Here is a 27,495-nt window from a genome sequence, read left to right on the forward strand (position 1 = left end):
GCCTAAACTAAAAAAGTAAGGACGTTCATTCTCCCTGGTCACAGGTTCTAAACTCCTTAAGGACAAGTGCTCAGTTTAAACACTGGCTGACCGAATAATTCATCACTCCAAATCCCTACTAAACTCAAACTTTCATATCTTGCTTTCTCCCCAGTCCCCTTGCCAAACAAACCTAGTATATCCTTGGATTGGGCTCTGCCTAAATGCAGTCTTCTGTATCCATACCTCAGACTTTCAATTAAATTATTTACTGATATAGTCATGATTTATTCAACAGACATCCATTGTTAGGCCTTTGTTTCTGGATGACAAAACGGACACAGGCCCTAACCTAGTTTGGTAGAGGAGAAATGAATGCCCACAAACAATTCTAGAAAATGCCAAACCAGTTAACGTTATAGCAGAAGTACTAACAAAAAAGGAAGACAATAATCATTATGCATGGTGGCATTTGACCTGGACCTTGAAGAATGGTGAGAATTTCACCAGGTAGGGAGGGGTAGAAAGAGCATAAACAAAAGCACTGAGGAGTGTTTGGGGGAAACAGAGACCAGTGTGGCTGGGGTATACATTGCATGTGTGAGGAGAGTAGCTATTTATGGGGCTGAAAACAAAGATGGGTCTTGATTTTAAAGGAGCATGTATATAATATTAAGAAATTTTGGCTTTATCTTATAGGTGATAGGCAAATACAGAATGTTTTAAATAAAGGGAGTGATGTACTTGTGTCAATATCCAGCATGTCTAGCAGATTGCCAGAGAAAGAGACTAGAAAGGCAGACCTTTTGAAAAAGGACTAGACTTGTTCTTTGACCCTAGGGGTAGCAGAAAGCATACTGACTTGGATTTTAGTCCCCCCAACTCCATTTTGTTAGTTAAAGCTCTCTGAAGATTGAAAGGTTGCCAAGCACTCATGTCACTGGAGATGATCAAGCAGAGACTAGATGTACAATGCTTAAGAAGTCAAGCAACAGATGGGAGTAAGTTTTTAAAAAATGTCCTCGAATGTCCCTTCCCATCTTCAGACTACCAATTCTATTATCCCACTTTGGGCTCAATGAACAGGAATTTTCTGGTGTTTCAGCATTTCCCACTGAACACTGTAACAGCCTCAGCTATTGTCAGACATTAACACCGACAGTTGAACAAGCACTGTAACAAACGTATTGATTTCCTTCTTTAGCAAAGGGCAGAGGAGGAAGCCAAAGGGCTGAAATCCTCAATAGTATCAAAGAAATAACAGAATGTCCCTGCCTCTATAATCAGTCTGTAAAACGGGAACCATGCTAGGAGGCAGCCATTAGAAAGGATGATAGAAACAACATTTAAAACAACAATAATATAAAACTCAGATCTTAAGAACCATCCTCCCCTATGCTCGCGCACACACAATTTAGAGGTCTTTGGGCATCCTGATGTTTACTTTGTGCTATTTTCCCTAGCATTTATATTGGCAGAAATATAAATAATTGAAAAGGTCATAACTCTGAGGCCTAGCATAGGCAGTTGCACTGGGGCTGACCATAAACCACTTTATCTCTAATCCCTTTAAAATAATAATAATAAATAAAAAAGGTATAAAGCGAAGAGAGAAGTTGATTGCTCAATTTAAATGGATAAATACAACAAAACTTGTTGCTGACCTGCTTCTGGCTCTGACAGAAAAAGATATTTATCTGGAACTGACTCTCAACTCTAATTAGAAAAATGAGTCCTACAATGCAAACTCTAATCATAGTGCAACTCAGTAAATAAGTGCAAGAATAGATCATATGTTTGGATTAACAACTAAGATAGAGAGGGAGAAAATGTTGGGGTGGGTGGTACAAAAGGAACACAGAGAAGAACTCAGGGTAAATAACAAGAGAGCCTGGAAAATCAATCCAGAGTGCAAGATGACCTTGTCCAACAATCATTTCTGCAGGGCTTGGGCACAGTCAGTAATAAGGGAGATATGCACATCCACTGTCAACTCCCACTTCCTACCTCCCACCAAGGGCACATAGTGGAAGGTATGGGCTGGGCTAAGCCCATTTTTCCCCAGAGCTACAGGCCTGGGTTCTACAATATCTTGTCATCTGGTGAACCCATTGCTGACATGGGTTCTTGTAGGCAGCTCTACAGACTGGCAGTGCCTATCAGATCTGTTCTCCTGGTACAGTTTCTAGAGGTAGACCCCCTCTTCTTTCTCACTGGCACTTTGCGGCTTTGAACTCAGGAATTGCTGGACCATAGAGTCACCCTTCCAGCCTGGGAGACGACAGAGATGTAATTAGTTCTATGCCTGAAGTAACTAAGAGAAATATGGGTAAATATTTTTTCAGGGCTTTCTATGTGCCTCAATTCATGAACACATTCCATCATGTAATTCCACAATGACGTAGGAAGTTAGGAATATTTCCTATCCCTGTTTTGCAAGTGAGTAAACTGAGGTAACACTGCTATCAAGAAAGAGAACCCAATAATCTGAACCTGGTATGCTGACTACAAAGCCCATGTTCTAACTGCTAGTGGCTGCTACACTGGACAGCACAGATACAGAACATTCTCATCATCTCAGAAAGTTCTGTGGAATAGTGCTGTGACTCTAAACTGTTCTCTGGAGCAGCTGTCCCATTGTCATGCCCTACTCATGCTATTGATAAAGAAGAAAAGAATCCAGATGAATTTTATACAGATGAATCCATGGGCTTTCTAAAAGGTGGAGGGACACACAGACAATTGGTGCTGGTGCAATCAGTGAGGTACACTTTGTCACCTCAACTCTCCCACCAATGACTCAGATCTCAGTGGGGTGATGACTCGTGGACCTAAGAAAACTCATTACAAGCAAGATCAACATGTGCAGAGACTATGGGGAGAATCCATCAACATGAAATAATTCCCCTTCTCTGTGTAGTGCTAATGAGAACTCAGCTGGTATTTTCACATCCTCCTCTTCTATACCTATATGGCATCTGCTTGAGGAAGAGAAGCTGCATTCCCACTTGCCTCCAGGACCTGGGTAATGTGCAGTCCCTGCGGCCACAGCGGCCCAAGCTGCACCAGGTGTTCTGGCCTCTCTCCCTGAAGAGGGTGACCGTACTGAACGTAATTGAAATCAGATTCCATTCATTCTGTTGGGGGATCCTCTGTTCTCTCTCTGCAGCAGAGGCCAGCATGTTGCTAGACGACTTGGAATGCTGGATAATGAGGCTTGCTAGTCTCAGCTGTTACTCAATGCCCAAGGCCTTGTTGTCTTCCCTGAAGGCCGCCCCCACACCCCTCCCGCCTCCTGCACCTGAGCCCCAGAGTCAGATTTAACTCTTTCCTGTAAGGTGCAAACCTGCTAGCCCCTGTGTTATGGCAGAGACTCAATAGTTTACTTAAATTGAGTGGTGAAGCCAGGAGAAAGCGGACAGTAAAGGTGGATAGTTGTGATGTTGTGTGAGTTGCTTTGCATCTCTTCCCTGTCTTTCAGTCTTAGGTCAGAGCAGTGACAACAAAGGGCCATTGGCAAGGTACTTCCCTGTCCCTACCTGCTATTTAGGGGTTTGGAGCATCTGACATGATGCCTGAATCCTGCTCGTGGATCTTATGGGGAACTTACTTTTCAGTCTGGTGGCATTAGACTCCTGTGAGGGCTGTCTCTACAGCACCAGAGAAAGATTTTTCATATCAGGTTCCATGGTGTATCCCTACGGAGAGGTAGATGTGCTTAATCTGTAGCTTCTATAGCCACTGTGACCTTTGGGAACTGTTCCTGACTCATTCCTTGCCACCTCAAGATAGAGGATTTCTCATTAATGGGCAGGGGACAGGCAAGGTGAGGTGAAGTTTCCATAGTTTTAGAAAGTTTGAATCCCTCTCCCTAAGTTCAAAGATTTGTTTTTCCTCATATCTGACCATGGAATTTGGAGCATAAAAGAATCACTTTCTGTGGTAGATAGACCTCTAAGATGGCCCCCGAGATTCCCAATCCCTGGTGTACACACACCTTCTTCCAGTTATTTAGTCAAACACTAATCTAGGTGCCATTGTGAAAGGATTGGGCAGATTTAAGGTCACAATTCAGTTGAACTTTAAGGGAAGTTATCCTTGATGGGCCTGGCTTAATCAGATGATCCTTTAAAAGAGACTTGGGGGGGGGGGGGCTAGTCTGGTAGCGCAGCGGTTAAGTGAGCATTTTCCACTTTGGCGGCCCGGGGTTCGCTGGTTCAGATCCCAGGTGCGGACATGGCACCACTTAGCAAGCCATGCTGTGGTAGGCGTCCCACATATAAAGTGAAGGAAGATGGGCACAGATGTTAGCTCAGGGCCAGTCTTCCTCAGCAAAAAGAGATGGATTGGTGGCAGATGTTAGCTCAGGGCTAATCTCCCCCACCCCTGCCACAAAAAAAGAGATAGATTGGGCTCTTTCTGGAAAGACATTCATGGAATCAGGGGGATTCAACACAAGGAAAGTTCTCTGTTGCTGGCTTTGAAGGTGGAGGGGTCCACATGGCAAGAAATGAGGTCAGCCTTTAAAAGCTGAGAGTGGCCTTTGACTGACAGCCAGAAAGGAAAGAGGAACCTTAATCCTACAACTTCAAGGAACTGAAACCTGCCATAATCACGTGGGCTTGAAAGAGGACACTGAGCTCCAGATTAGAATGCAGCCTGGCCAATATCTTGATTTCATCCTTGTGAGACACTGAGCTGAGAATCCAGTCATGCTGTATCAGACTGCTGACTTACAGAACTGTGAGCTGATAAATGGGTACTGTTTGAAGCTGTTAATTTGTGGTAATTTGTTTTGCAGCAATAGAAAACTAAGACACTTTCCTTATGGAAGTGTTCTGTAGGGCAAAATAGGCTTTGGAGTCAGACAATCTTGGGTTCAAATCCCAGCTCTGTCAATTAATAGCTTAACTTTGAGCCCTTTGCTTAGCTTCTCTGAGATTCAGGTTCTCATCTGTAAAATGGGGGTGGTGTCACCTAGTTTTTAGGACATTTATGAGAACTAAATGAGAGAGAATGCCTGGCATGTAGTGAGCCCTCCAAAATGGTCTCTTCACTCTCCCTTCCTTCCTAAATAGTAGGGAGTAAATGGTTTGCAGGTGACCTAACTCAGGCATGAGGAACAAAGGACAGCAGGATTAACAGAGAACCAGATACAGCAGAGAAGGGAAGGGAAGAGTAACACATTATGAAATGAAAAACAGTAACTGAGTTTCTTCTGCACATAACTGCCTGTAAACTGATTTCATATCTTAAGTTTAATTCTAAATGCTAAGTAAACATAAATGCATGTTTGGTGCAGGGCTGCACGTTCTTCGTGAAACCAGACTAGGCTGTACTTATGTGAATGTGAGTATACATGTGTGCAGATGCTTATATATTCTAATGTGTAAACCTAGGTGACATGAACTCCAATATCTTTACTAGTCAGGCAGATATGTAAATGAGTAAAGCAGCCTAAAAGATAAATAGGGTGGGTTGGAGACAGTGAAAGTGATTGGTAATCATGCCAGCCATCATTCCATCCACTTGGATTAGAGTCAGGGGATCTCACTGTACAACTTTAGGCTTAGAAGTTCAGAAGAACACCAGATTAAGATCCAGGGGAGCTCAGTGTATGACCTCGGGAACATCCCTTTCCTTCTTTTGCTCTTAGTTTCCTCATATATGTTAAAGGGTAGTAGTTAAGCCAAAGAATATGGAGCCAGACTGTCTCAGTTGTATGCCTGGCTCTACAGCTTACTAGCTATGTGACTTTGGGCAAGACTTAGCTTCTTTGTACCTCAATTTCCTCACCTGTAAAGTGGGGATAATATTAGTACCTAAGCAATAAGGCTGTTAATGAGGAATAGAGACACTGTGGTGGCGTCTGAGAGTAAATGGAAGATTCTATACCACCGAAGGTGCTCTCCGAGACTGAAGCATGGTGAAAAAATACACTGAATTTAAGCAGGCAGAATGCAACGATGACATCAAAGTTCTAAAATGTTTTTCACAATGAAGGGCTTTTTATTATTGGTGGTGGTATTCAGTGTCTTATGGGATATGTGAACATATCCCTTTATTTCTCCTATACCTCAGTTTTCTCATCTGTGTTATGGTGACAATCTGACCTCAGTATTGCATAGGACTGTTATTAGGAGGAAATGAGATGATCTCAGTAAAAGTGCTCTGAATCCTATAAAAGTGTATGCTAGTATGTAGGCTATGACATTTTCCAAGAGTAGATCTCTAGCTAGAAAACATTCTGAAAAACTGTTTAGGGTGGTAGCCTATAAGAAGTACTGCCTTCCATCTTGGGCAACTTCCTGAAGCCAAAGGTTGAGGGCCAAACTGACAGGTTTCAGAACCTAACAATAATATAATAATAGGATCTACCTCATAGAGTTGTTGTAATTTTCCCTAAGAGAATGCATGTAAGGTCCTTAACACAGAGTAAATTCTGTAGGTCAATAAGATGCCTCTTACTCTTGCTGGCTGCTAAGCCCCACATTGCTTCACTTCATCCCCTTTATGTCAAGCAGGTGAACTTTTTTTTGAAAAAGTTAATTGATAACACATATAGAGGTTCCACAGGGATTGAAATGAGTTAAGAGAGAGAATCAGTTAGAAGGGTCCCCAGACATTAATCTAGTACAGTAGTAGAGTCCCAAGGGTTCTACAAGTTTCTTTAAAGGCCCCTAAGAGGAGGCAAAGTGGCCCTGAGCATGTGGCTCCAGTAACCCCACCTTCTTTCAAACCAGAGCAGCAGTGCTTTATTCTGTATCTACATTTGGGACTCCGCATAAGATTTTGTTTGAAGAAAAGGTTACATTGCCAAGAAAATGTTTGAAGACCTCAGATCTTGTCTATCACTTCTTCTCTCATCCAAACCAATCCCTATTTTAAAGATGATTAGACTGAAGGCGAAAGCTAAGTCTTGCCCAAGGTCACACAGCTAGATAGTAGCAGAGCAGGAACTAGAACCAGGTATCCTGACTTCTAGGATGGTACTCTTTACATTTTGTCAGGTGGACTAGCATGTTAGTGGGGAGAAGGGTTAGCTGGAGATGAGTGGGCAAGAACTAGGACAGGGACAAGAGACAGGGAACAGAGCCAGTCCTTGGCAGGCATGGAATGAGATTAGGAAAGAGTGCATCTAAATGTAAGTGTACGCTAATAAGTGTAGGCCAAATTCTCTCAGGCAAGAAGGCTCCTTGGTCCTTCCCCCCACGCCTCCATTCTCCTCACAGTCCCAGTTCTGAGTCAGAGGAATAGCCATGGAAAAGAATATAAAATTTTATCTTTCAAGGTTTATATTGGACTATTTAGTCTAATAGTTTTTAGTTCATGGAGGAGTAAACGTAATTAATAATAGAATGATATGCAATGCTGCATATCCTTGCCAAAGCACAAGATCTGGCAGAAACTATTTATAAGTCTCCTCTCTCTGACTACTGAGCCAGACAAAAGGGGCTCACTGTCCAGATGACATACTGGGTGAGGGGCACAAGGTCATTACCAAAAATCTGCTCATGTGAAATTGCAGAGCCTGGAAATGCTTTCGTATACCAGGCTTTTCCACTGGAAAAACTAACTTCATGAATTTAGAGCATACATGCTTTTACAATCACATTTAAACTGACATTAAAAACAAATGTGAAACAGTCCAAGCTGAACAGGTCACCATGACCTGGAAAGCAAACGAGAGAAAAAAAAAAAAAAAAGAAAGAAAAAAGAAAAAGAAAAAAAGGCCCAATGTTAACAGCATTAATTCTGTCAGTCTGTTGTAAATAAGAAAATACCACTGGTGTATTAATGGCTTTATTAAAGGAAAATTAGCTAGCAGAAATATGCAACATTCAAATAAATAGAAAGCAGTTAAAAAGTAAATCATATTAGCCTTTCAATCCACGTTAGGGAAGCTCTTGTTGGCCTAGAGATGAAAATTCTGCTCCGAGGAGGGGGAACCTCCCCACCCTCTTGAAGTTCTTCCTTGGCTTTTCTCTAGAATGTTGTTGAATCATGAGAAAGAGGAAGACGTGTGTGTGTGTGTGTGTGTCCATGTCCATGTGTGTGTGTGTCTCTCTGTGTGTGCGTGTAGGTGGAGACTGGAGAAGGAAGAGGGTGGAAAATGCAGGCCCAAGGCAAGGGAGGGAGGGTGCTTCTGACTCTCCTATTTGTCTGCTCCTGGTGTCACAGACTCCGCATCCACCAGAAGGAAACTGGTTTCAATATGGAGGCTCTGGAGCAGAAACAGAACATAGGAAGATATTACAAACTCTCAGTGCCTCTTCTCTTTTATCAATGCAAAGTTTGAGGCTGGCTTGGGAGAAGAACAAAGCCTCACACCTGATGGAGAGGCAAGTGTATGATATAAGTGAGTACAAAGAAGGTCTAGCTGTGGAAAAGTGAATGTGGGGATTCATAGATTAGACCGTTTGTGTAGCCACTAGCCCCATCCTGTGTTCTCCTGAGTGCCCAGGTCTCCCTCTGGCTCCAGGGACTCAGCATTCCACCCGGACCCCAGAAATGGCTGGTTGGAGAGAATCTACTTCCCATCCACCCTGTACAGCCATTGTGGCTCTGCAGGGAAAGGTGACTGCTGGGAAGCCACAGCCAGCCTGGGCCCTGGCTCACGCCTCTCCCTGGCTTGTCCCCTTCCTAACCAGAAAGAACTCACAACTACAGTTCAATAAAGTGAAGGTGGAGGATGCTGGGGAATATGTCTGCGAGGCTGAGAACATCCTGGGGAAGGACACGGTCTGGGGCCGGCTCCTGGTCAATAGCGGTAGGTGGTCCCTCAAATGAAGGGGGGAGTGTGGGGGCACTAAGGATAGAAGTAAGAGGTAAAATCTGATCCATTTTCCTCCATCATCCTAATTTCAATAAGAAACAAGAGAAGTAGGCACTGGGTCTTAGACTTTTTCCTTCCTCTCTCTTTATGAAAGGCTCAAGTGTGTGTGCACTCTTGAAAAGAGTCACCTCAACTGTGGGAATAAGAAGAAAAGAACTTTCTGACTCTAGTTTCCTGGTCTGTTTGAAGAGAAGGGCTGGCTGGCCTCTTGGGGCTGCTCCTCCAAGACAAGAAGAAATCTGATCCTTGTTTTCTGAACTTCTATGGATCAGCTAGTACTTTCAGCTCAGTGATGGAACCTGAGGTTAAGATCTAGTTCCCTGGCAGTGGTCCAGCAAAATGGAGGTAAGGGGAAACTCATGAACTGCCCAAAAACCAAGTGAAAATAACCACAGGAACCTCAGATAGGCACTGTGGCTTCTTGGTCAAGGTAGTACGTTGAGTCCTATGAACAAAGCTTTTTCCAGGCAGCACACTGTGGAAAGTGAGCAACCAAGTCAGAGCTTCACTGCATCCTCAGTCAGTGCCTGGCTGCCATCACATACAATCAAGAACAATCCAAAAGCACTCTGCTAATGACAAGTCATATTACGGGAAACAACAATGATAATACTCACAACTACATGAATGGTAACTGCTCCTAGTAGTCCCCCTTACCTGTGGGGTATACATTCCAAGACCGTCAGTGGATACCTGAAACCACAGATAGTACCAAACTCTCTATATACTATGTGTTTTCCTATGCATACATACCTACGGTAAAGTTTAATTTATAAATTAGGCACAGTAAGAGATTAACAAAAATAACTAATAATAAAGTTGGCATTGGGGCCATTATAAAGTAAAATAAGGGTTACTTGAACACAAACACTGTGATACTACGACTGTAGATCTGGTAACAGAGATGGCTACTAAGTGACTAATGCATGGGTAGTACATATAGAGTGGATATAAAGTGGATATGGTAGACAAAGGGATGATTCGTGTCTCAGGCAGAATGGAGGAGGAGGGCATGAGATTTTATCACACTACTCAGAATGGCATGCAATGGAAAACTTATGAATTGTTTATTTCTGGCATTTTCCATTTAATATTTTCAGACTGTGGTTGACTGCAAGTAACTGAAAACACAGAAAATGAAACTACAGATAAGGGAGGACTACTGTCCTTCTAGAGCTAGTCCTCACAACATCCCTGAGAGGTAGGGAAACACCATCAGTCTCACTGGGGGAGAATCAACAACCAAGAGAGTAGCCCACAGCCCCAGAGTCAGAGTCTGTGTTGAAGAGCGAGGGCTGAAGCTCCTAAGCTTTAGATTCCAGGTGTTTCAGGGTTATCCACTAAAGCCCTCTAGAACTGTCATTCTGAATGAGGCAGGTCCGTCTTTATTCAGTGTCTGGTCATTTGAGATGCTTGCAATTGCCAAGCCAGGATTTTTCTAATATGAAAGAGAGACACTATTGAATGTAGGAACTTCAAGATGGGCTTGCACTTAGTAGGCTCCATAATCAGATGCATAAGTCAGGTCCTCCGACATAGGAGGTAGTGTGCAAAATTGGGGAGGAGGGTGGCTGCCATTTTGGACTGAGGGGAGTTTCCTTTTCTCTTTTCTTACCTGCCTGTAAGATAGAGGTGAGATGGAGAAATGAAAAATTCTTTACTTGGAGTTTTTTTCCTTTTTTTTCTTCTTTATTGACAAATATACTAAAGAGCTTATATATATGCCTGTGTGTGCCTGTCTGTACACAGTGGGCAAGAGTTAGATGGGGGGAGGGTGGCGGGAGAGGATGTAGAGGACGAGAAGGGAGGTGGAATTTAACAGTCTCATTACAGCCACTCATAGCCCTATTCGTTCTTCCAAAATTCTTGCAGCAGCCAAACAATCCCATATTACAAGCATTATTATTCAGCCTGGAAATGGGAATGCTTGAAAATTAATGTCTGTGTGCCTAACAGCTCACTAATCAAAGCTTCCTTGCCTCATTTTCCACCCTAGGGAGAGTCCTCAGTCTCTTTCAGTTTCATTGTGGTCAGCATGACACACCACACTGTGCAGGCCTGGGCTGGTGACCTTTTGTCTTGGTCAAGATACAGATTTTCTTCTTAGTTGCAAATGCCAGTCCAAGTTTTCTGCAGGTAATTTCTTCAGGATTGGTGCTTACAGTTTTTTAATTGCTAACTGCTAGAAGGCTGAAATGTCCCTCAAAAACCATTTTTCACCTCAGCCACATAACCATTGGTCCAATGAGGTAATAAACAGGGAAAAGAAAGACATTTCTATGCCTGGTTTAAGAGATCTAAAAAGTACAGCAAGGATTAACTGGGCTGAGCAGAATGGAACCTGATCCCAAAAGAGGTGATTCAGGGTAGCGACACCATTTCCGGTTTACTTCCTAGATATGTGTTGTCATGGAAATATTATCAATAACAGACAACCTGAAGGCTCTACTGGTTTCTGGGTAGTCGTGCATTTCCCCCTTAGTTCTACTTCATACAAACGTGATCCCAAAGGATGTGCAAAACTCTCTAAAAAAGCATCTTGCTCAGGTAAATTGTCTCTGTATAAGTTCAGTACAGTAAGAAAATATTTTAAATACTTTTGTGATCTTAAGGAATACATCCTACAATTTGGAACAATAGGTGACACTCTTTTTAAATCAAAAGTAAAATGTTTTCAAACAAGCAGTTATGCTATCAGCTCAAATGAAACTTTTTTTCCTGAATTGTTGTATTTGGAAAATAGTTGCTTTTGTATATATGACCTATTGTGTGAGCTTACTCTTAGCTTTCTGCCTACTACCTTCAAAAAATATTGCCTATGACATCATTTTACTCTCTCAAGAGCAACTGAGGGATTTTGAAGCACTCACGGCAAAAGTAAACAACAATAAAATCTTTCTGTGCTATTACATTTTAAAAACTCAAGGATTTTAAGTGGAAATTTTACAAGTGAGATACTCATTCAAGTACCAGACATGGGGTACCATCAATTTTGATGATTAGAAAAATATTATTTACCTCTAACCATAGTTTTCTAAAAGCAAAGACTCAGAGACAGACTACAAGATATATGTGCTGTCCCAGATAATCTGGTTTGGAGGAAGTAAGAGATACAGTCTCTGGTTTTGCTTTATACAAGTTCACTTGAGAACTACAGTTGGAGAGAAGTATACCTTTTTCCCTCCAATGTGTCATCAAATATGTAGGTAACCACTTGGAAGATGGTGATCTAGACCATGGAGAACAGATTTCAAGGGTTGATTCAAAGGCCAGAGAACCAAGGAACCAGTACCGTAAGCCACACTGTAATAGCAGAGAAAGAATAGGCCCCAGTGCTGACTGGGAGCACACAGACCAATCCTCACCCTAAAAAGGATTGGAGGGTACAGTAATATTTATTGTGTGCCTACTATGTACCAGTTTCTTTAAAAAATTTTGAGAATTCTGTAAGGAAGATTTTATTTTTCCCATAGTGTTGCTGGGGAAACTGAGGCTCAGAGAGATCTAATGATTTGACTAAAGTCATCAAGATACTAAGTAGCAGAGCCAGGACTAGAAACAAGGCCTGTCTGTATCTGAGTCCATCATGCTATTTCCACTATACCAGAGGACCTCAAAACAAAATACACAAAACAAAAAAACAGAGGTTGTAAGTGCTGAATCACATGTTGTGCATTTTGATGTCAAAGTTTACAGGGCAATTCTCTTCCTCTGTGCATGCCTCAGTTACACAGATCTGGAGCAAAGGAGGAGCACTCAGGTATCAGAATTGTGTGTAGGGAGTAGTACTTCTCAGAATTGAGGCTTACCACTTGCATCTCTAATCTGAAGACTTTTAGGGATCTAGAGAGTCAAAGAAGAAGGGAGGAAATCCCAGTAACTGAGATCCACATTGTTGATCCTTTATGATACTCTGCTACCTACTGAACAGGAGGTAGAGGAGATTCAATCATCGGGTGGGTGGTAGGAGACCTAAATTCTACAAATCTGGGATTTTTAGGCCTCCTACTTTAGAAATGAAATTATGTGGTAGAACCATGATGAGGTTCTGGGTAGATGTTGGAATGCTGGTCAGAGAGTACAGAAAAAGACTGTTAAACTTCAGGGCAGAATGTCTAGATGTCCAAAATATTTAGTGATCACTCTGTGTCATGCTGGAAGTCATTATATTTCTCAGAAATAACTTGTCTAGCATGCTCCTTGGTTCAGGAATATGTACCTGTGGCCTTTAGATGACTTGGGCAATAACCCTGTTTTGGCCTGGATTATGTCCTATCCTTTGTGTATGACAATAATACTACAGATTCAACATGGTTTACTTTAGTGGTTTTAGTTGCCTCTGGTGCATACTTTTGAGATGTTGTGAGGATGGTTAGCCCGTGGTCATAAAAGAATTCTTGATTGATTTCCCTGGTAGGCAATGACAGATACATCTACAAAATACATCACCTGGGCTTGGATATTGTTTGCCTATAGGATAGAGTACTTATCTATAACTAAATTTTCCAAAGTGTATTCCAGAAAACAGTGGTTTTGTAGGATATTAACAAGTACCGTGTGAAGAAAGTTTCTGTGGTTGAATTAAATTTGGGAATCCTGAGTGACCAAGTTCCTCAGGTTAATTTATTGCTGTACTTGCTAAGGTCTGTGATATGCTAACATGTACTGTAAATCTTCCTGAGCAGGACCATAATATGCAGGTTTACCTAACTTATTTGACCACAGAAATCATTTTTCATGGACCATGTCATGGAACTAGTTATCTCAGAAGCCATACTAGGAAACACTGGCCTAGATCAAGGCAACAGACTTGTATAAGAGAAGGACTCATGTACCTGGTCAGTACTTGTAGTTATCAACCCAAATGAAGGTAACTAATCCCAGGAACTAAGGCTGCAATCCTAGGTGTTTAGCAAAATTTGATGTTGGAAATTTCTCTCTACTTGGCCTACTATCTCTTTTTGTAAAATTTAAGCCCTCACCTACATTACATTCATGCTGCCACTAATTCTAAAAAAAAAAAAAACCCAAACATGCAAATAAACAAAATGATATGTGAACGTGTCTGTCCCATGCCATAAATCTTCAACCACCTAAAGTCCAAAACTTTTAGCATAATAACAAAGTCCACTTTCAATGTGGTTTCAGCTTGCCTTTTCCATTTCCCCAGATCAGGCCATGTTAAACTACTTCCTACTCCTCAAACTCTCAATGCATTCTTTTTTATGTCTCTGTGCCTTTATTCAAACTGCGCCCTTTGCGTTGAATGCCCTTTCCCTTCTACCTCACTCAACTCTTTCCCAGTCATTTCCTCCTTGTCCTTTAAGATTAAGGTGTATTTATTATTATCATCTGTCTCCTTTGTTTAACTATTTTTTTTTTGACGAAGATTAGCCCTGAGCTAACACCTGCAGCCAACCCTCCTATTTTTGCTGAGGAAGACTGGCCCCGAGCTAACATATGTGCCCATCTTTCTCGACTTTATATGTGGGACGCCTGCCAAGGCATGGCTTGACAAGCGGTGCGTAGGTCTGCACCTGGGATCCAAACTGGTGAACCCCAGGCTGCTGAAGCGGAATGTGTGAACTTAACCGCTGTGCCACTGGGCCGGCCCCTCCTTTTTGAGGCAGGAGTTATATCTTATTCATCTCTGCTCCCCACAAATGCCTACAATATGATCTGGCACATAATTGGCACTCAAGAAATATCTGCTAAATGAATAAGTAGGTGATGCAAGTGATGGAAATATGGAAGGACTAGCTAGTTGGCTGGTTGGAAGGACGGATGGATAGATGAATGAATAAATGCTGTGAAACTTGTCTCCTGAAAAACCATGGCATGAATAGTATTTCAGCCTTGTAATCACTCTCTTGCATCCAGGACATATGATACAGAAGTAACAATGCTGGGCTGTTCTTGAGCAAGCAGAATGATGAGAGAGCTGGCATCAGGACTGTCTTCAACATTGGAAACCACAACAATGTTCAAAGTGTCCACGACGACATCAGACGATGGCCAGGGGTTCCCTGAGCTTTCCTCCCAACTAGAGAATCATGAAGCTTGTTAAAACCTGCAGATCTCTTAACAGTTTTGAGTCTCAGATGTAGAGTTAGGTTTCCTAGTAGGAAAGAGTCTTCTCAAATATGCTAGAGTAACCTGTGAAGAAAATGCAGCACACCCAAGATTCTCATATACTCTGGGGCTCCATGTTTAATTCTCCTCTTCTGGGGTTTGGTTGCTACCTGAAATTCCTGAAAGGTCTACCATATTCCATGGTCCAGGACAGGAGGGTATAAGCAGGGGCCAATGCCATTTATTAAAAGCTTTGAACTCAAAAATTTTAAAACACAAAAAGAAATAATGTTTGGGGAGGAATAAGAGGAAAAGTGAGAAGGAGAGAAGGGTCAAGGGAGAAGATGGTAGATAAGGGAAATTCTTTCTTTCTCATTCCTTCTTGGAAACTGGGATCATGTCTTTGGGAAGTGCAGAGAAAAATAAGAGATGGCTGTGCATTTATTCTAATTATGGGCTGTGAAAAAGCTGCAGCTAATTCACCATAGGAAAGGTTCTTCTCTGGACAGTGTATTTATAAGTATTTTCTTAAATGAAAGGTAGGCAAAGGGTTTAGATTCTTGAAGCACTTAGCAATACATGATTTTTCAAAAGCAGCCAAAAATGAACCATATACAAAGAAAGGCCTATCCTTGTTGTGAATGAGCAGTTGAGAGCCTGGAGGTAAGTCTTTAAGGGAACTACCCTGAGAATCCAAGATCCTTTCAGAAACACCAAGAGCTGCTAAGAACAGAAACAATTAACAGGTATATAGGCCTAGAAGCAGGAAGGAAAAGGCTATGTTTTTTACGTATGTCTGAGTTGAGGAGATCCCATCACCAAACAGTAGTTGGAACACTATAGAGAAAGACAGATTAGAGATCCTGAGGCCTCAAGACCAAGCAGCCACCAGCTGCAGAGTACCAGCTTCTCTAAGACACAAAGACAGCCTTTCTCCCCTCTACTCCCTCAATAATCTATCTATCCAGTCTACTCTTACACACAAAATATACCGTATTTAGGTGTGACTTGAGGTAGCTAAAATTACAAAGCACTCAGGTCTAGACTACCTATACTTCTGGGAACAGCAGATAGTCCAAAAAAGGGCTGATCAACTTATAATCGTTTCTTTGTGGCTTTAGACATAAAATCACAAAATGGTAGTTCCAGAAAGGTCTTTGGTGAAGCTCATTATCTCAGTTTTATGATGGGAAAACTGAGCCTCGGGGGGGGGAGAAGAGACTTGCCTAAGGCCACATTCCTAGTTGCCATTTTAGAATATATTATACAATTTTGAGTTGAGTGATGAAGAATCAAACAAAATTATGTGAATTCTCCTTCAAGGTGATCAAAATGACTATGCGAAACCCAAATCTTATGAAAAGGGAAGTGTGTTGCTAAAGTATTCAGAAGGGCCCCCCTTATTGATGCTTGCTTTCTTTTTTCCATTGTTTCAGTAAAGATGTGGTGTACAGTGAATTTACAAGTTAACAATAAACTTGGGCAGTGTTTGCAGCAGGGAAAGAGGGAATGTGGAGATAAGTTTAGCAAAATGGAAAGGTTTGTTTTTTAAACAATATTGTCTAAGATGGTAAACATTTGGGTTTTTACTGTCATATTACTTGAATGTAATATATGATTCCCTTAATTACTAGAATCAGCTTCCAAACAGGATCTCAATGGCACTTTTGGTTTGAGGTGATCAAGAGTGATTTCTGATGATGCTCTGTCTGTTGGAGCTGTTACATATTTTAGGGCATGCCAAATAACTCAGGGTAAAAGCCAACTGGGAGGTGCTATGAACAGCCTTACCAGTGACCTCATTGTCATAATAAGCCATCCTCTTTGTCTAGCACTTTGTCATTTATCAAGGATGTCCATATTCATCATGTCATCTGATCCCTTGATGTCTGTTATAAATCTGTGAGAGTGGTATCTCTAAATTACAGACAAAGAAATTGAGGCTGAGAGGGGACAAAGTAAATCACAGAGCTGGGCCTTTAACCTAGGTTTTCCTGACTCCAAAGGCAAGACCATTCACGGGACACCAAAAATCCCTGTATCTTGTGGACATTTCCTGAAATTTGCAGCCTGAAGCTCTATTGCTTAGCCTGGTGCCTTGTACATAGCAGACACTCAGTAAATATCATAGAAATGGAACTGAAATGAAAGCCAGCCACAGCACTTTTCAGCTTCTTTCCATTGTTTTGACCAAGCCCATTCGAACTGGAGCACTCTATCCAATAAATCAATTTGAAAACTTACTGTACTACTGTCTCCAAGAATGCCTGACTGCTATATGGAATAGTGAAGTTATCTGTTACGCACAGACTCCTTTTCAAAAGGGGTTCACTGTAATAACGTCACAAACTGCTTTCTAATGGAGGATGTTGGCTGAGACATGAAACTAATTTTAATATTCAGACCCAAATGTTATGAGGACTTTTGTTACCATTAAACTTTACCCATGTCAAAGCAAGCTTGCAATTCCTATCAGCAGATGGAAAACCAAGGGATTCTCTACTTAGGAGCCCCCCTCTCTTACATATAATTCACAGAGAGCCTAAATAATTGAGAGTTGACTTTATCAGAACCCTCACCATGGGGTCGCAGCATTCACATGGAGAAAACTTCCTTTTGTCATTCCCTTTGTCACCTTTTCTAGCTTTCCTTCTGCATTCCCCCAATCCAGTCCTGATTCTTCCTCCCTACTTAGACCACAATGGTAGGATTTCTCTGGAGTAAGCCAAGCAAACAAGAACAAGGTTTGGTTTTTCTCAGATATTTGAGTCTCATTTGATGTGGCTGCCTGGAAAACCACTCACAGAGCACCTGCCTGCAATGTCTAGGAGTCTCAGACACTACTTGAGATGCTTCTGTTGAAACTGTCTCAAATTGAGCCTGGGTCAATTCATTTGTAGTACTTTGGTCTGTTTAAAGACTAGTACTGGCCTGTGAGTAAGGCAGGGTACAGTTATCCACATGAAGACTCACACATAGCTGGAAAACAAGTTGGTTTCTGTAAATATGCACATAGGCAGACCAAGGTATCGAGCACCTGACAGAAAGCCAGAGATGGACAAGTCCTCTAAATTAGCCTTGAGTGGGGAAGAGGGGAGGGCAGGATTCTAGGCATTTGGGTTTTCCCAGCAGATAATGAGTAATCAGGTATGAGGCTACAGTTTCAGGCATTTAGAAATAACCTTGCCTTTCTTCAAGTTCCATTTCCAAATGAAAATAGACTAATGAGCTTGCTTTTCTCATGAAAGGTGCATCTTTTTGGATGCAGCAGCAGCAGGAGGACCTTGGCACTGAGCAGACGTAAACACGAAGAAATGAGGAATTTGGAGGGGGAAAAATAGAAGTGTCAGCCAAGCCTTTCCGGAATGATGACAGTGCTCATGGTAGATACAGACTAGGGGGCAGTATGATGGGGGTTCACCCTTGAAACAGCTGTATCTTCCTTCTGTCAAGCTACTGTGCTACTGAAAAAAAAATGCTTTTGGAAATGATCAATAGGTTTGCAAAGAAAAGGAAATGATTAAAAGGCCTGCTCATCCCTGGGAGATGTGGGATAGGAAATTGGCTCTGCTTGGCAACCTAGTCATAGGTTCCAAAGAGAAGCAGCTTCTCATTCCAGGTGGCCAGCACTACAACATAGGCAACAATTAACTGAGGGATATTCCTGGGTGTTCAGCGCCAGCCTGTGTGTGGGTCATCCTGCACCAGTGACTGTTCTGGATTTCTTAATTCTCTCATCCTAGCCACCATTTAACAACATAAGGCCAGTACTATTATGTCCCCTGTGGAACCTTTCACAGTCAAGTCCACATTCACTCACTGTCTGATGGGTCCTGATCTCTGCTTCACACCTCTTGTTCCTGTGCCAAGCCCCAGAGAAGGGTGTGATTTGGTTAAGGATAAAGAGAGTCACCAGCTAGCTGATGGCCATGTTGGATATGAAGGGGTCAGCCTGTATCTAGAGCATGGCTGGCCTCCTTGGAAGCATCAAAGAGGAAAATCTGGTTTAAAGAGAGAATGAGAGAATGCGGGAGGGAGAGGGAGAAGGCGTAAAAGGAAGAAAAGTATCATACCTCCCAGAGTCATCCCTGCTTCATAGCATTTCCGGAGGCGACAAGATGGACAATTTTTCCTTCGGAATTTATCGATGGTGCAATCATTTCTGCTGGCACATAGGTACTTCTGTTTCCCTGGGAGAACAAATATAAAAGTAGACAGCCTTGTTAATGTGTTTCCAGAGTCTCTCTCCTTGAATATTTCTAGGCAGAACGGGCATGAATATATATCCTGCCAGATGACAGAAGTGGACAGAGAATAACCCCAAACAATTTGATCACACAGAATCTAACTACTAAACCAGGCTGGTTTAATTCAATGCTATATTGTTTGGTTTTCATAGGAGTCTTTCATGGGGATGAACCATTCAGGCCCTGCTGATACCTCCTTTATTAAATGGACTACTCACTATTTTTTTAAAAAAATAAGATGCTTTACCTTTACTAAAAGCCAAGAATGCCCATGAGAAAATGATCAATGGTGGAAATTGTCACTCCTTAGAATGGCATAACAGAAACTTGGGCTCAGGCAATGTTTCCTCTTCCTGAATCCTGCAGTCATGAATAGGATACTAGAGCTAATAAGATGCTTATTTTCCATAATACAAATATAGGTGAAACTTCTGGAAAACAGAACTCCATGGGCTTTCTAATTGTTTTTAAATTGCTAGTGATCATACCCCAAGTCTTGCAGGCTATAAAAATCAAACAGAGATTAAGCCCACTCTTTGTGAAGTGAATCACAGGAAGTAAAAGGAAGTCCTCTGAAGCTAGCAGAAGAAAAACAATTGCTGTCATGCACACTTGGAGTTTTCACAGATACACACAAACATACGCACATACACGCTCAGACCTAGAGGTCCTCCAGGTCACAGCTACTCAAAGAAAGACATGCAGGTCCACTCAAAAACATATATTTTACTAAATATTTTGCCCCTTTGATCCTAGTACCAGCCTGGCATACAGTAGTTCCTCAATAAACATTTGCTCAATGAACACACAGGTGGAAGAGAGAGATCCACAGGCAGAGTCACCAGAAGAAACAGACAGAGCTACATACCCTGCTGCTCTGGAACATCAGAACTTCTCATGCTCCCAGCCCTGCCTCAGCCTGAGCTCGTGCATCCCTCACTCTACCCCTTTCTCTCTCCAAGTTCCTGGAGTTTTTTCTCTCATTTACTGCTGTGCTACAGTTTATGGGATAGACTCGGGGTTTAGGGAGGCTTCTCTTGGCAGAAGAGGAATGTTTGTGGCAGGGAAAAGAAAAAAATAATTGAAGAGCAGAAAAAAACTATTTTGATAATATTTGATAGCAGGAAAAAAACACACATAAATCTAGCTACATCTTGCCTTTCCTCTCCCTTCACTCAGCCTAAAATGTGTACATCAGGCACAGAAAACACATCTATTATAGTAGGTTATACATATGTAGGAGATTCACTAGTAACCAGGTCAGCAAAACTTTCCTTTTCCTCCCTCCCTACTGTCCTCCCTTCTTCCCTTTCTTCCTCCTTCCATCCCTCCCTCCTTCCTTTCCCTTTGTCAAAGGACTCCAAAATGCTGGGCTTGAAACAACTATTAAAAATCATCATAGTACAACCCTTTCATTCCAAGAATGAGTTCTGGGGAGGTGACTTTCCTGAAGAACACTGAATTGGAGGCCCCTGAAGGAAGAAAACTACCATTTAATAGGCATCTACTATGAAACAAACCTGCATTAGGGGGTTTACATGTGCTATTTAAATGAATTGCCTCAGCTGTGCTTTGAGGTAGGTACTATCATCACTTTCAATTAATAGATGAGAAAACTAAGGCCTCTAGGCCAGTACTCTTTCTATCACATCACAGGATTTTATTTGTATAAACAGAACATATAATTCGCTAATAGCTTTTTTTGTTGTTGCGAACTGAGGACGATAAAATGTGCAAAGAAAGGATAGTGCTATGAGTGCCATCAGCCTTTGGGTGTCAACTTGTAGAAGGCAAGCCCTGTATCCAATTGCAGTGGGTTCATTTACAGTGCCATGGGTGTTCTAAAACTGGGCCACACCCACAGTATCGGTGCTGCTGCAATCCTCAAGGCTAGTACATCATATTGATTAGTGAAATAATGTCAAGTTAGGAGTACTTGACGTCTTTGAGAAATCTCTTCTTCCACAGGAAAATACTAGCTCCTGAACCCCTGTTTGTCAAGGAATAGTTGCACAGCAAATGGAATAGGGCTCCCAGATGAGTTCTAGATTTCACTTCTGAAAGTGAATCATCCTGTGAATGAGAGAGGTTGCAGAGGAAAAATTATCAAATTGTTTTTTTCAATTTGGAACTCAGATCATTTCCCCAACTCTAGTTCATACCTTGTCCCAGAATGTCTCTTGGCCTAAAACACAGATATCCTCTACAATTTACCCAGGAATAAGTGCAAAGCCCAGTACAACCAATGCCATTGCATATTTATTTAACATTTACCGAGCACCTATCATGGATCAGGCACTGTACTAGGTGTTGAGGCTACAGAGGAAAATCTATGCTGAACAAAAATCTTCAAGTCTCAGATAACAGAAAGAGCACTAGGCTAGAAGTCACAAGATTTGAATCCTTGTTCAGTCTTATCACCAACTCACTACATGACCTTGGACAAGTCCTTTTTCCTCCCTGGGTCTCACTGATAACATAGGTTGAACTAGAAACAGGTTGAACTAGAAAATTTTTAAAATATTTTTCAGCTCTAGGAGCCTTGAAGAATATCTGGATTTCATCCATAATATATTTGCAGAGTATTTCATATAAAGGGCAAAAGTATTACTGGTAAGCAAGAAATTAACCAAAATAATCTCTTTTCCCTCTACAGTCTCCTTTTAGGATATTAACCAAACACAACACTGTCTCTTCTATCTGGAGTCATATGGTCTCTTCTCTTTGTTTTCTAAAGCCCTTCAAAAAATCAAGGCACTTAACATAGTGTTAGAGAGGCATTGTTATTGCAAGCCATAAGCAACATATGCATAAACAACATGCTTATACACGTGTGTATTCACATATGTGTGAATGAACAGATGTGTGTGTACACATACACATAGGGTTTCTGAATTATATTTTTGTGTATATATATATGTATATATGTGATCACATAAAGCATATAACATACTAAACATACAAATACATACATATGACACATGGTTTTTTGGAAGCAGAATAATGACTTTAAAGTTTTAAATGACACTTGATAATGACAGAAGTGGCTGAGGTTTCCAAAGATGGATATGGAAGGAATCTCCTAAAAGTAGGACTGTGACTGATCTGTTTGGATTAGGAATAGAGACAGGGGATAGGGCAAACAATCTTACAAAGTTGCTTCCAATCCACTTCTCCCACCTGAATTATCAACTTCTCCAAATGATGGCAGAGCCAATGTACAATCACTGGGTTACTATTAATTCTTTTCTATTTATTCTACTTCTCTAATATGGCTGAAGTCATCAGGGTTCTTAATAATAACAATGAACTAAAAGAAAATATAATATATAATATACATAATACATATTCATTTATATATTAGATATGTAATGAAATATATAACAACATAAAGTAACGAAAACTAAAACAAGATAAAATATAACAGCAAAAAATAAAAAATTTCTCCCATCTGACTAGCTTACAAAGATTGATAACAATCTTGTACAAAAGCATAACAGGGATTTTTATAGATCCATTATATAGCTGAAGAAAATGATGCTGGGGGCCAGCCCGGTGGCGCGGTGGTTAAGTGCGCATGTTCCACTTCGGTGGCCCAGGGTTCAGGGTTCACCGGTTCGGATCCTGGGTGTAGACATGGCACTGCTTGGCACGCCATGCTGTGGTAGGCGTCCCACATATAAAGTAGAGGAAGATGGGCACGGATGTTAGCTCAGGGCCAGTCTTCCTCAGCAAAAAGAGGAGGATTGGAAGCAGTTAGCTCAGGGCTAATCTTCCTCAAAAAAACAAAAAAAGAAAAGAAAATGATGCTCATTAAGATGAAATGGACCTGTCAGGCATTACACCACCGGTTTGCTCCAAATCACAGTCCATAACGTTATGGCTCTCACAGATTGGAAAGAATTTTAAACACTATTTGGTCACAACACACCCACTTCTCCATACAAGACTTGAATCCCCTCTGTAGCATTCCTGCAAAGTGTTTGCCTAACCCTTTCTTGAATTTAAGCCCATTCCATTTCTAGACTCTGCTATAAAGGTTCTTCCTTCTAGGAAACTCAGTATCTCTCTCCTTGTAGCCCATTGGGGCTAATTAGAAATGCATAATCTTTGGGCTATAAAGAATCTTAAAAGCCTTCTAATGAAATGTCCCAATGTGATGCTTGCTCCTCAGTTATGTAAATGGACACAAAGTATTGAAATAACATGCCCAGAGCCACAGGAAGTTGATGGTAGAGCCAGTGCAAAATCCAGCAATTGCATCCAATGAGATATAGTGTGGGTGGATGTAGTCTCAAGACAGAGCTGTAGTCACTGAGGGTGTTAGCCATCTTTGTTCATTGTCTAATAAGTGTATGGCCCTGTGGATGCCTTCTCAGTATTCAGTTGACAGAAGTGTGTAAATGAGATCTGGGCCTGCTCCAAGGTGGTCCTAGAAGGTCCTGTGTTCCCATGCTGTAGCCTAAGGGACTGAATAATTGACACAGAGAACATAAACTCCTATCCATATTCTCCACCTCAGATTCTACAAACATTACACCTAGCTCTTTGACACTGTTGACCTCCAACAATAAAATTATATCAACAACCTATAACCAATCTTGCAAAAAAATGTCACTGTGAAATCTCTGGCAAAATACAAAAATCCTCTCTCATGGTGAATAACGTAAGTCTACACTCTAGAACTGCAAAGAGATTGCACATTTAAATGCTTAATAACTCTCTATTACAACAGCCCAAATCCTTGACCCCTGTGAATGGTCACATGAGATCCTCTGCTTGCCAGCTGGCTCTGAAATCCTTGACTACCTAACGGTGTTCTGCATCTTTCTTCATGGTCCTATCCTTTCATCATAAACTTCAAGTATGATTCAAAGCTCCAGTAGGAATAGAGGTCATGAGACGGCCTTCAGATATTTTCTCCACAGACTCCCCATTTTTATTGTTTTCTGTCAGCCCCATTGGTGCTGCCATGCAGTATGAGTTGAGGTCAGTGTCTGATTAGGCTTCTTTCAATACGCTCATTCTGAAAAATCCTATTTGGAGCAGAGGAGGCCAAGCAGGGGAGTTACCCATCATGTGTGGCATCACATCATGCAAGTGAGGAGAGGGTCAAGTCATCATCTTCATTATGAACTTACAAATAAGACTGAAGAATGTAGAACTTCTCATATTTTATAAATAGAGTGTTAATGCCGGACAAGTGTGAACAAAGCCAAAAAACTTCATTGAGGTATGTAAGAGAAGACCTGAATTGCATGGAAAGATGTACAGTATTCCTGGATAGGAAGTTGCAATATCGCAAGGATGTCAGTTTTCCTGCAATGAAATCTATAAATTTAAAAAAACCCAAACAAAATCTTGACAAAGTAATTCCAAAGTTTATCTGAAGGAATAAAATGTGTGATAGTGCTAAGACATTTTCAAAAAAGAAGAGTAATGAGACTTTTCCTACAAGATGTTTAACGTATTATAATGCAATAATAACCACAACAGTCTGGTATTGACTCCAGTATAGATCAATCAGTGGAAGAGACCAGAAAAGCCAAAAACAGACTCTGTACAACATAACACATCATTTTAAATCAGTGAAGAAGGGACGACCTATTCACTAAATGGTGTCAGAACAACTGGTTAATCATTTGGAAAAGACAATAAAGTTAAATTACTAGTTGAAACCAAAATAAATTCCAGATGGATTAAAGATGTCAGTGAAAAAATAAAAACAAAAGGAAATCATTGAAGTATTGTTAGAAATTATAAGTTATAAGTGAAACTTTTTAAATTTTTGAAGGTAGAAAAGGGCTTTCTAAAGTATGACAATGAAGAAAATGTAAGTGAATATTTTGATAGACTTGACTAGAATACATTTAAACTGTCTTATGCAAAATAAACGTAATAAAATTTAAAGACAACCACAATCTCAGAGAAACATATTGGCATCAAGTATGTTAAACCAGTGGTCAATTTCCTTGATATATAAAGATGAAGAGTACAATAAAAAAATGGGCAACAGACGTGAATAGGAAATTAAAAGAAGAAATACAAACGATCAAAAGACATGAAAATTGTTCAATTTCAATTTTAATAGAAATTATAGAAATACAAATTAAGATATCATTTTCACAAGTCAGATTGGTGAGGATTAAATAAGCACTGGCAAAGAGGTATTGCTGGTGAGAGTGCAAACTTTTTAAAGAGCAATTTTGTAATATATCTTAAAAATTGTTTAAATACAGATAATCTTTAACCAGTAATTCCCACTTCTTGGAATGTCTTATAAGAAAATAATCAGTTAAGCACAAAAAAGTTCAATGTAGCATTGTTTAAACAGGAAATATTGGAAAAAATTAAATGTCCAACATTAGAGGAATGATTAAATAAATTATTCCATATTCTTGCAAGGGAATGCTGTGTAGTCAGTGTCTTTCTTTTTAAAGTTGGAAGGGTGTTCACAATATACTGTCTTGTTAAAACAACAATAAAAATGAAGCTACCAAACAACATATTTTATTGAATCCCACTTTTAACACATAAGGCATTAAAGCACAGCTATTCAAGTTTTTGTTTTCTTTTGCAATGAACCATTTTTACAAGTGAAATATTACATAGAGGCCCGATTATATATATATATATATATATATATATATATATATATATATATATATATAAAACAGATAAAATTAAACCTAATCTGATTGAAGCAGGCATAGGAAACTTAGAACTCCTCCTGCTAGACCTCTCCTTTTCACCCCTTCTCTGCAACCTTAGCACTTTGGTACACTTTAAAGAAACTCTATAGGACTCCCCAAGGTGTTGTGGAAAAGTTTAGAGACCTACTGATTTAGTCCAACCCTCCTATCTCCCATTTTACACATTAAAAAACTGAGACTCAGGGGGCCGGGCCCATGGCCCAGTGGCGAAGTTTGGCATGCTCTGCCTCAGCCTGCTCGGATTCCGTTCCTGGGTGCAGACCTACACTACTTGTCAGTGGCTATGCTATGGCAGCAACCCACATACAAAATAGAGGAAGACTGGCACAGACGTTAGCTCAAGGTGAATCTTCACCAGAAAAAAAAAAGAAAGAAAGAAAGAAAAAGAAACTGAGACTCAGAGAATGGAAGAAACTTGCTTAAGTTCACACCATGTGTCAATGTCAAAATAGGGACAAGAGTCCAGGTCTTCGTATTCCTAATACAGTAGTTCAGTGCTATTCTCACATGAGATAATATCTGTGAAAATAATATATAAAGCATAAAGCATTACACAGATCTTATCTATTATCATTATTTAAATAATAAACTCCTTGAATGTCAGAAGAGGCAAGGACCTCTGCAGAGATCATCTAGCCCAACACCCTCATTTTACAAATGGGGAAATTGAGATCCAGAAAGCAGGACGGACCTGACCAAGATTAAACAATGAGTCAATGACAGTGATGGGACTAAAATTCAGGTCTCCTGCTCAGTGTTGTCTCTGAACATTTGCTTTATTTCAAAATTATTTCCATATTTATTATCTTGCTGAGCCTTTCTTCAAAATAGGGAGAGTACAGATCATCACCCTCAATTTATAGACGAGGAAGCTTGAGATACAGAGTGCTTACTAATACCAAAGAATATAGCCCAGTTTTAATCCAGGCTGTCATAAGCTTTCTACCTAACCACTATAACTGAGCAAATATTTTATTTGCCTATTTCCTAACTTATCTTCCCTGTATGTTCTACATCAACCCACTGCCTCTTCAAAGTGTCAAGTAGGAGGAACACTTGACCTCCCTGGGGAGAGCAATGGAGAGAGGTGGTAACCTACTGTACTTTCATTGGGTACTAGTCAAGGTGTGTTCAAAGATGTTACCTCATTTAAGTCTTGTCAAAACTTTTCCAGATAGCTACTATTCCAATTTTAGAATTGAGGAAAGTAAGACCCAGAGATGCTGAGTGACACACTGACGGTCACCAGCTAGTAAGTGGCAGAAGCAGGATCAGAAGCCAGGTCTGTATGACCTGTGATGTTGATGCTTGCCCTTGTCCATGTGATATCTCTTCTCAAACGGGCCCTGACACTATGCTTCAAAGACAGAAGCAGTGCAGAATAGTACAAGAGAACAGAGTAGGAAGGTAGACGACCTAGGGACCAGCCATGCTGTCTCACTGAATCACTGTAATCTGGTGTATATCTCTACTTCTTTCTTGGCCTTGGCTCCCCTGATATATAACTAGAAGGGAATGTGGTAGGCACTAAGACAACAATAGCAACCTAAGGAACATGGGTTCAGAAGTCTTCTACTCATATTAGGATGTCTGCTGGGAGTCTCAGGGTCCACCTGAGTGTGACTCAAAGAGGACTGAAGTCAGTCTG

At 40.8% G+C, this 27,495-nt stretch overlaps 1 protein-coding gene across 2 annotated transcripts in view; it reads right to left on the reverse strand.

Annotated features, from left to right (window-relative positions):
* The window catches only part of AR (androgen receptor), a 160,422-nt gene that overhangs the window by 16,366 nt on the left and 116,561 nt on the right, over positions 1-27,495 (reverse strand). For both annotated transcript variants that reach the window (XR_006890313.1, XM_046673462.1), the window contains exon 3: positions 18,961-19,077. Coding sequence is in view for 1 of the 2 variants with exons in the window: in XM_046673462.1 (XP_046529418.1) it covers positions 18,961-19,077 (117 nt within the window). In the remaining variant the exon portion in view is untranslated. The remainder of the gene's footprint in view (positions 1-18,960; positions 19,078-27,495) is intronic.

Source organism: Equus quagga, chromosome 10 (genome assembly GCF_021613505.1).
Source record: "Equus quagga isolate Etosha38 chromosome 10, UCLA_HA_Equagga_1.0, whole genome shotgun sequence".
Classification (NCBI taxonomy): Eukaryota; Metazoa; Chordata; class Mammalia; order Perissodactyla; family Equidae; genus Equus; species Equus quagga.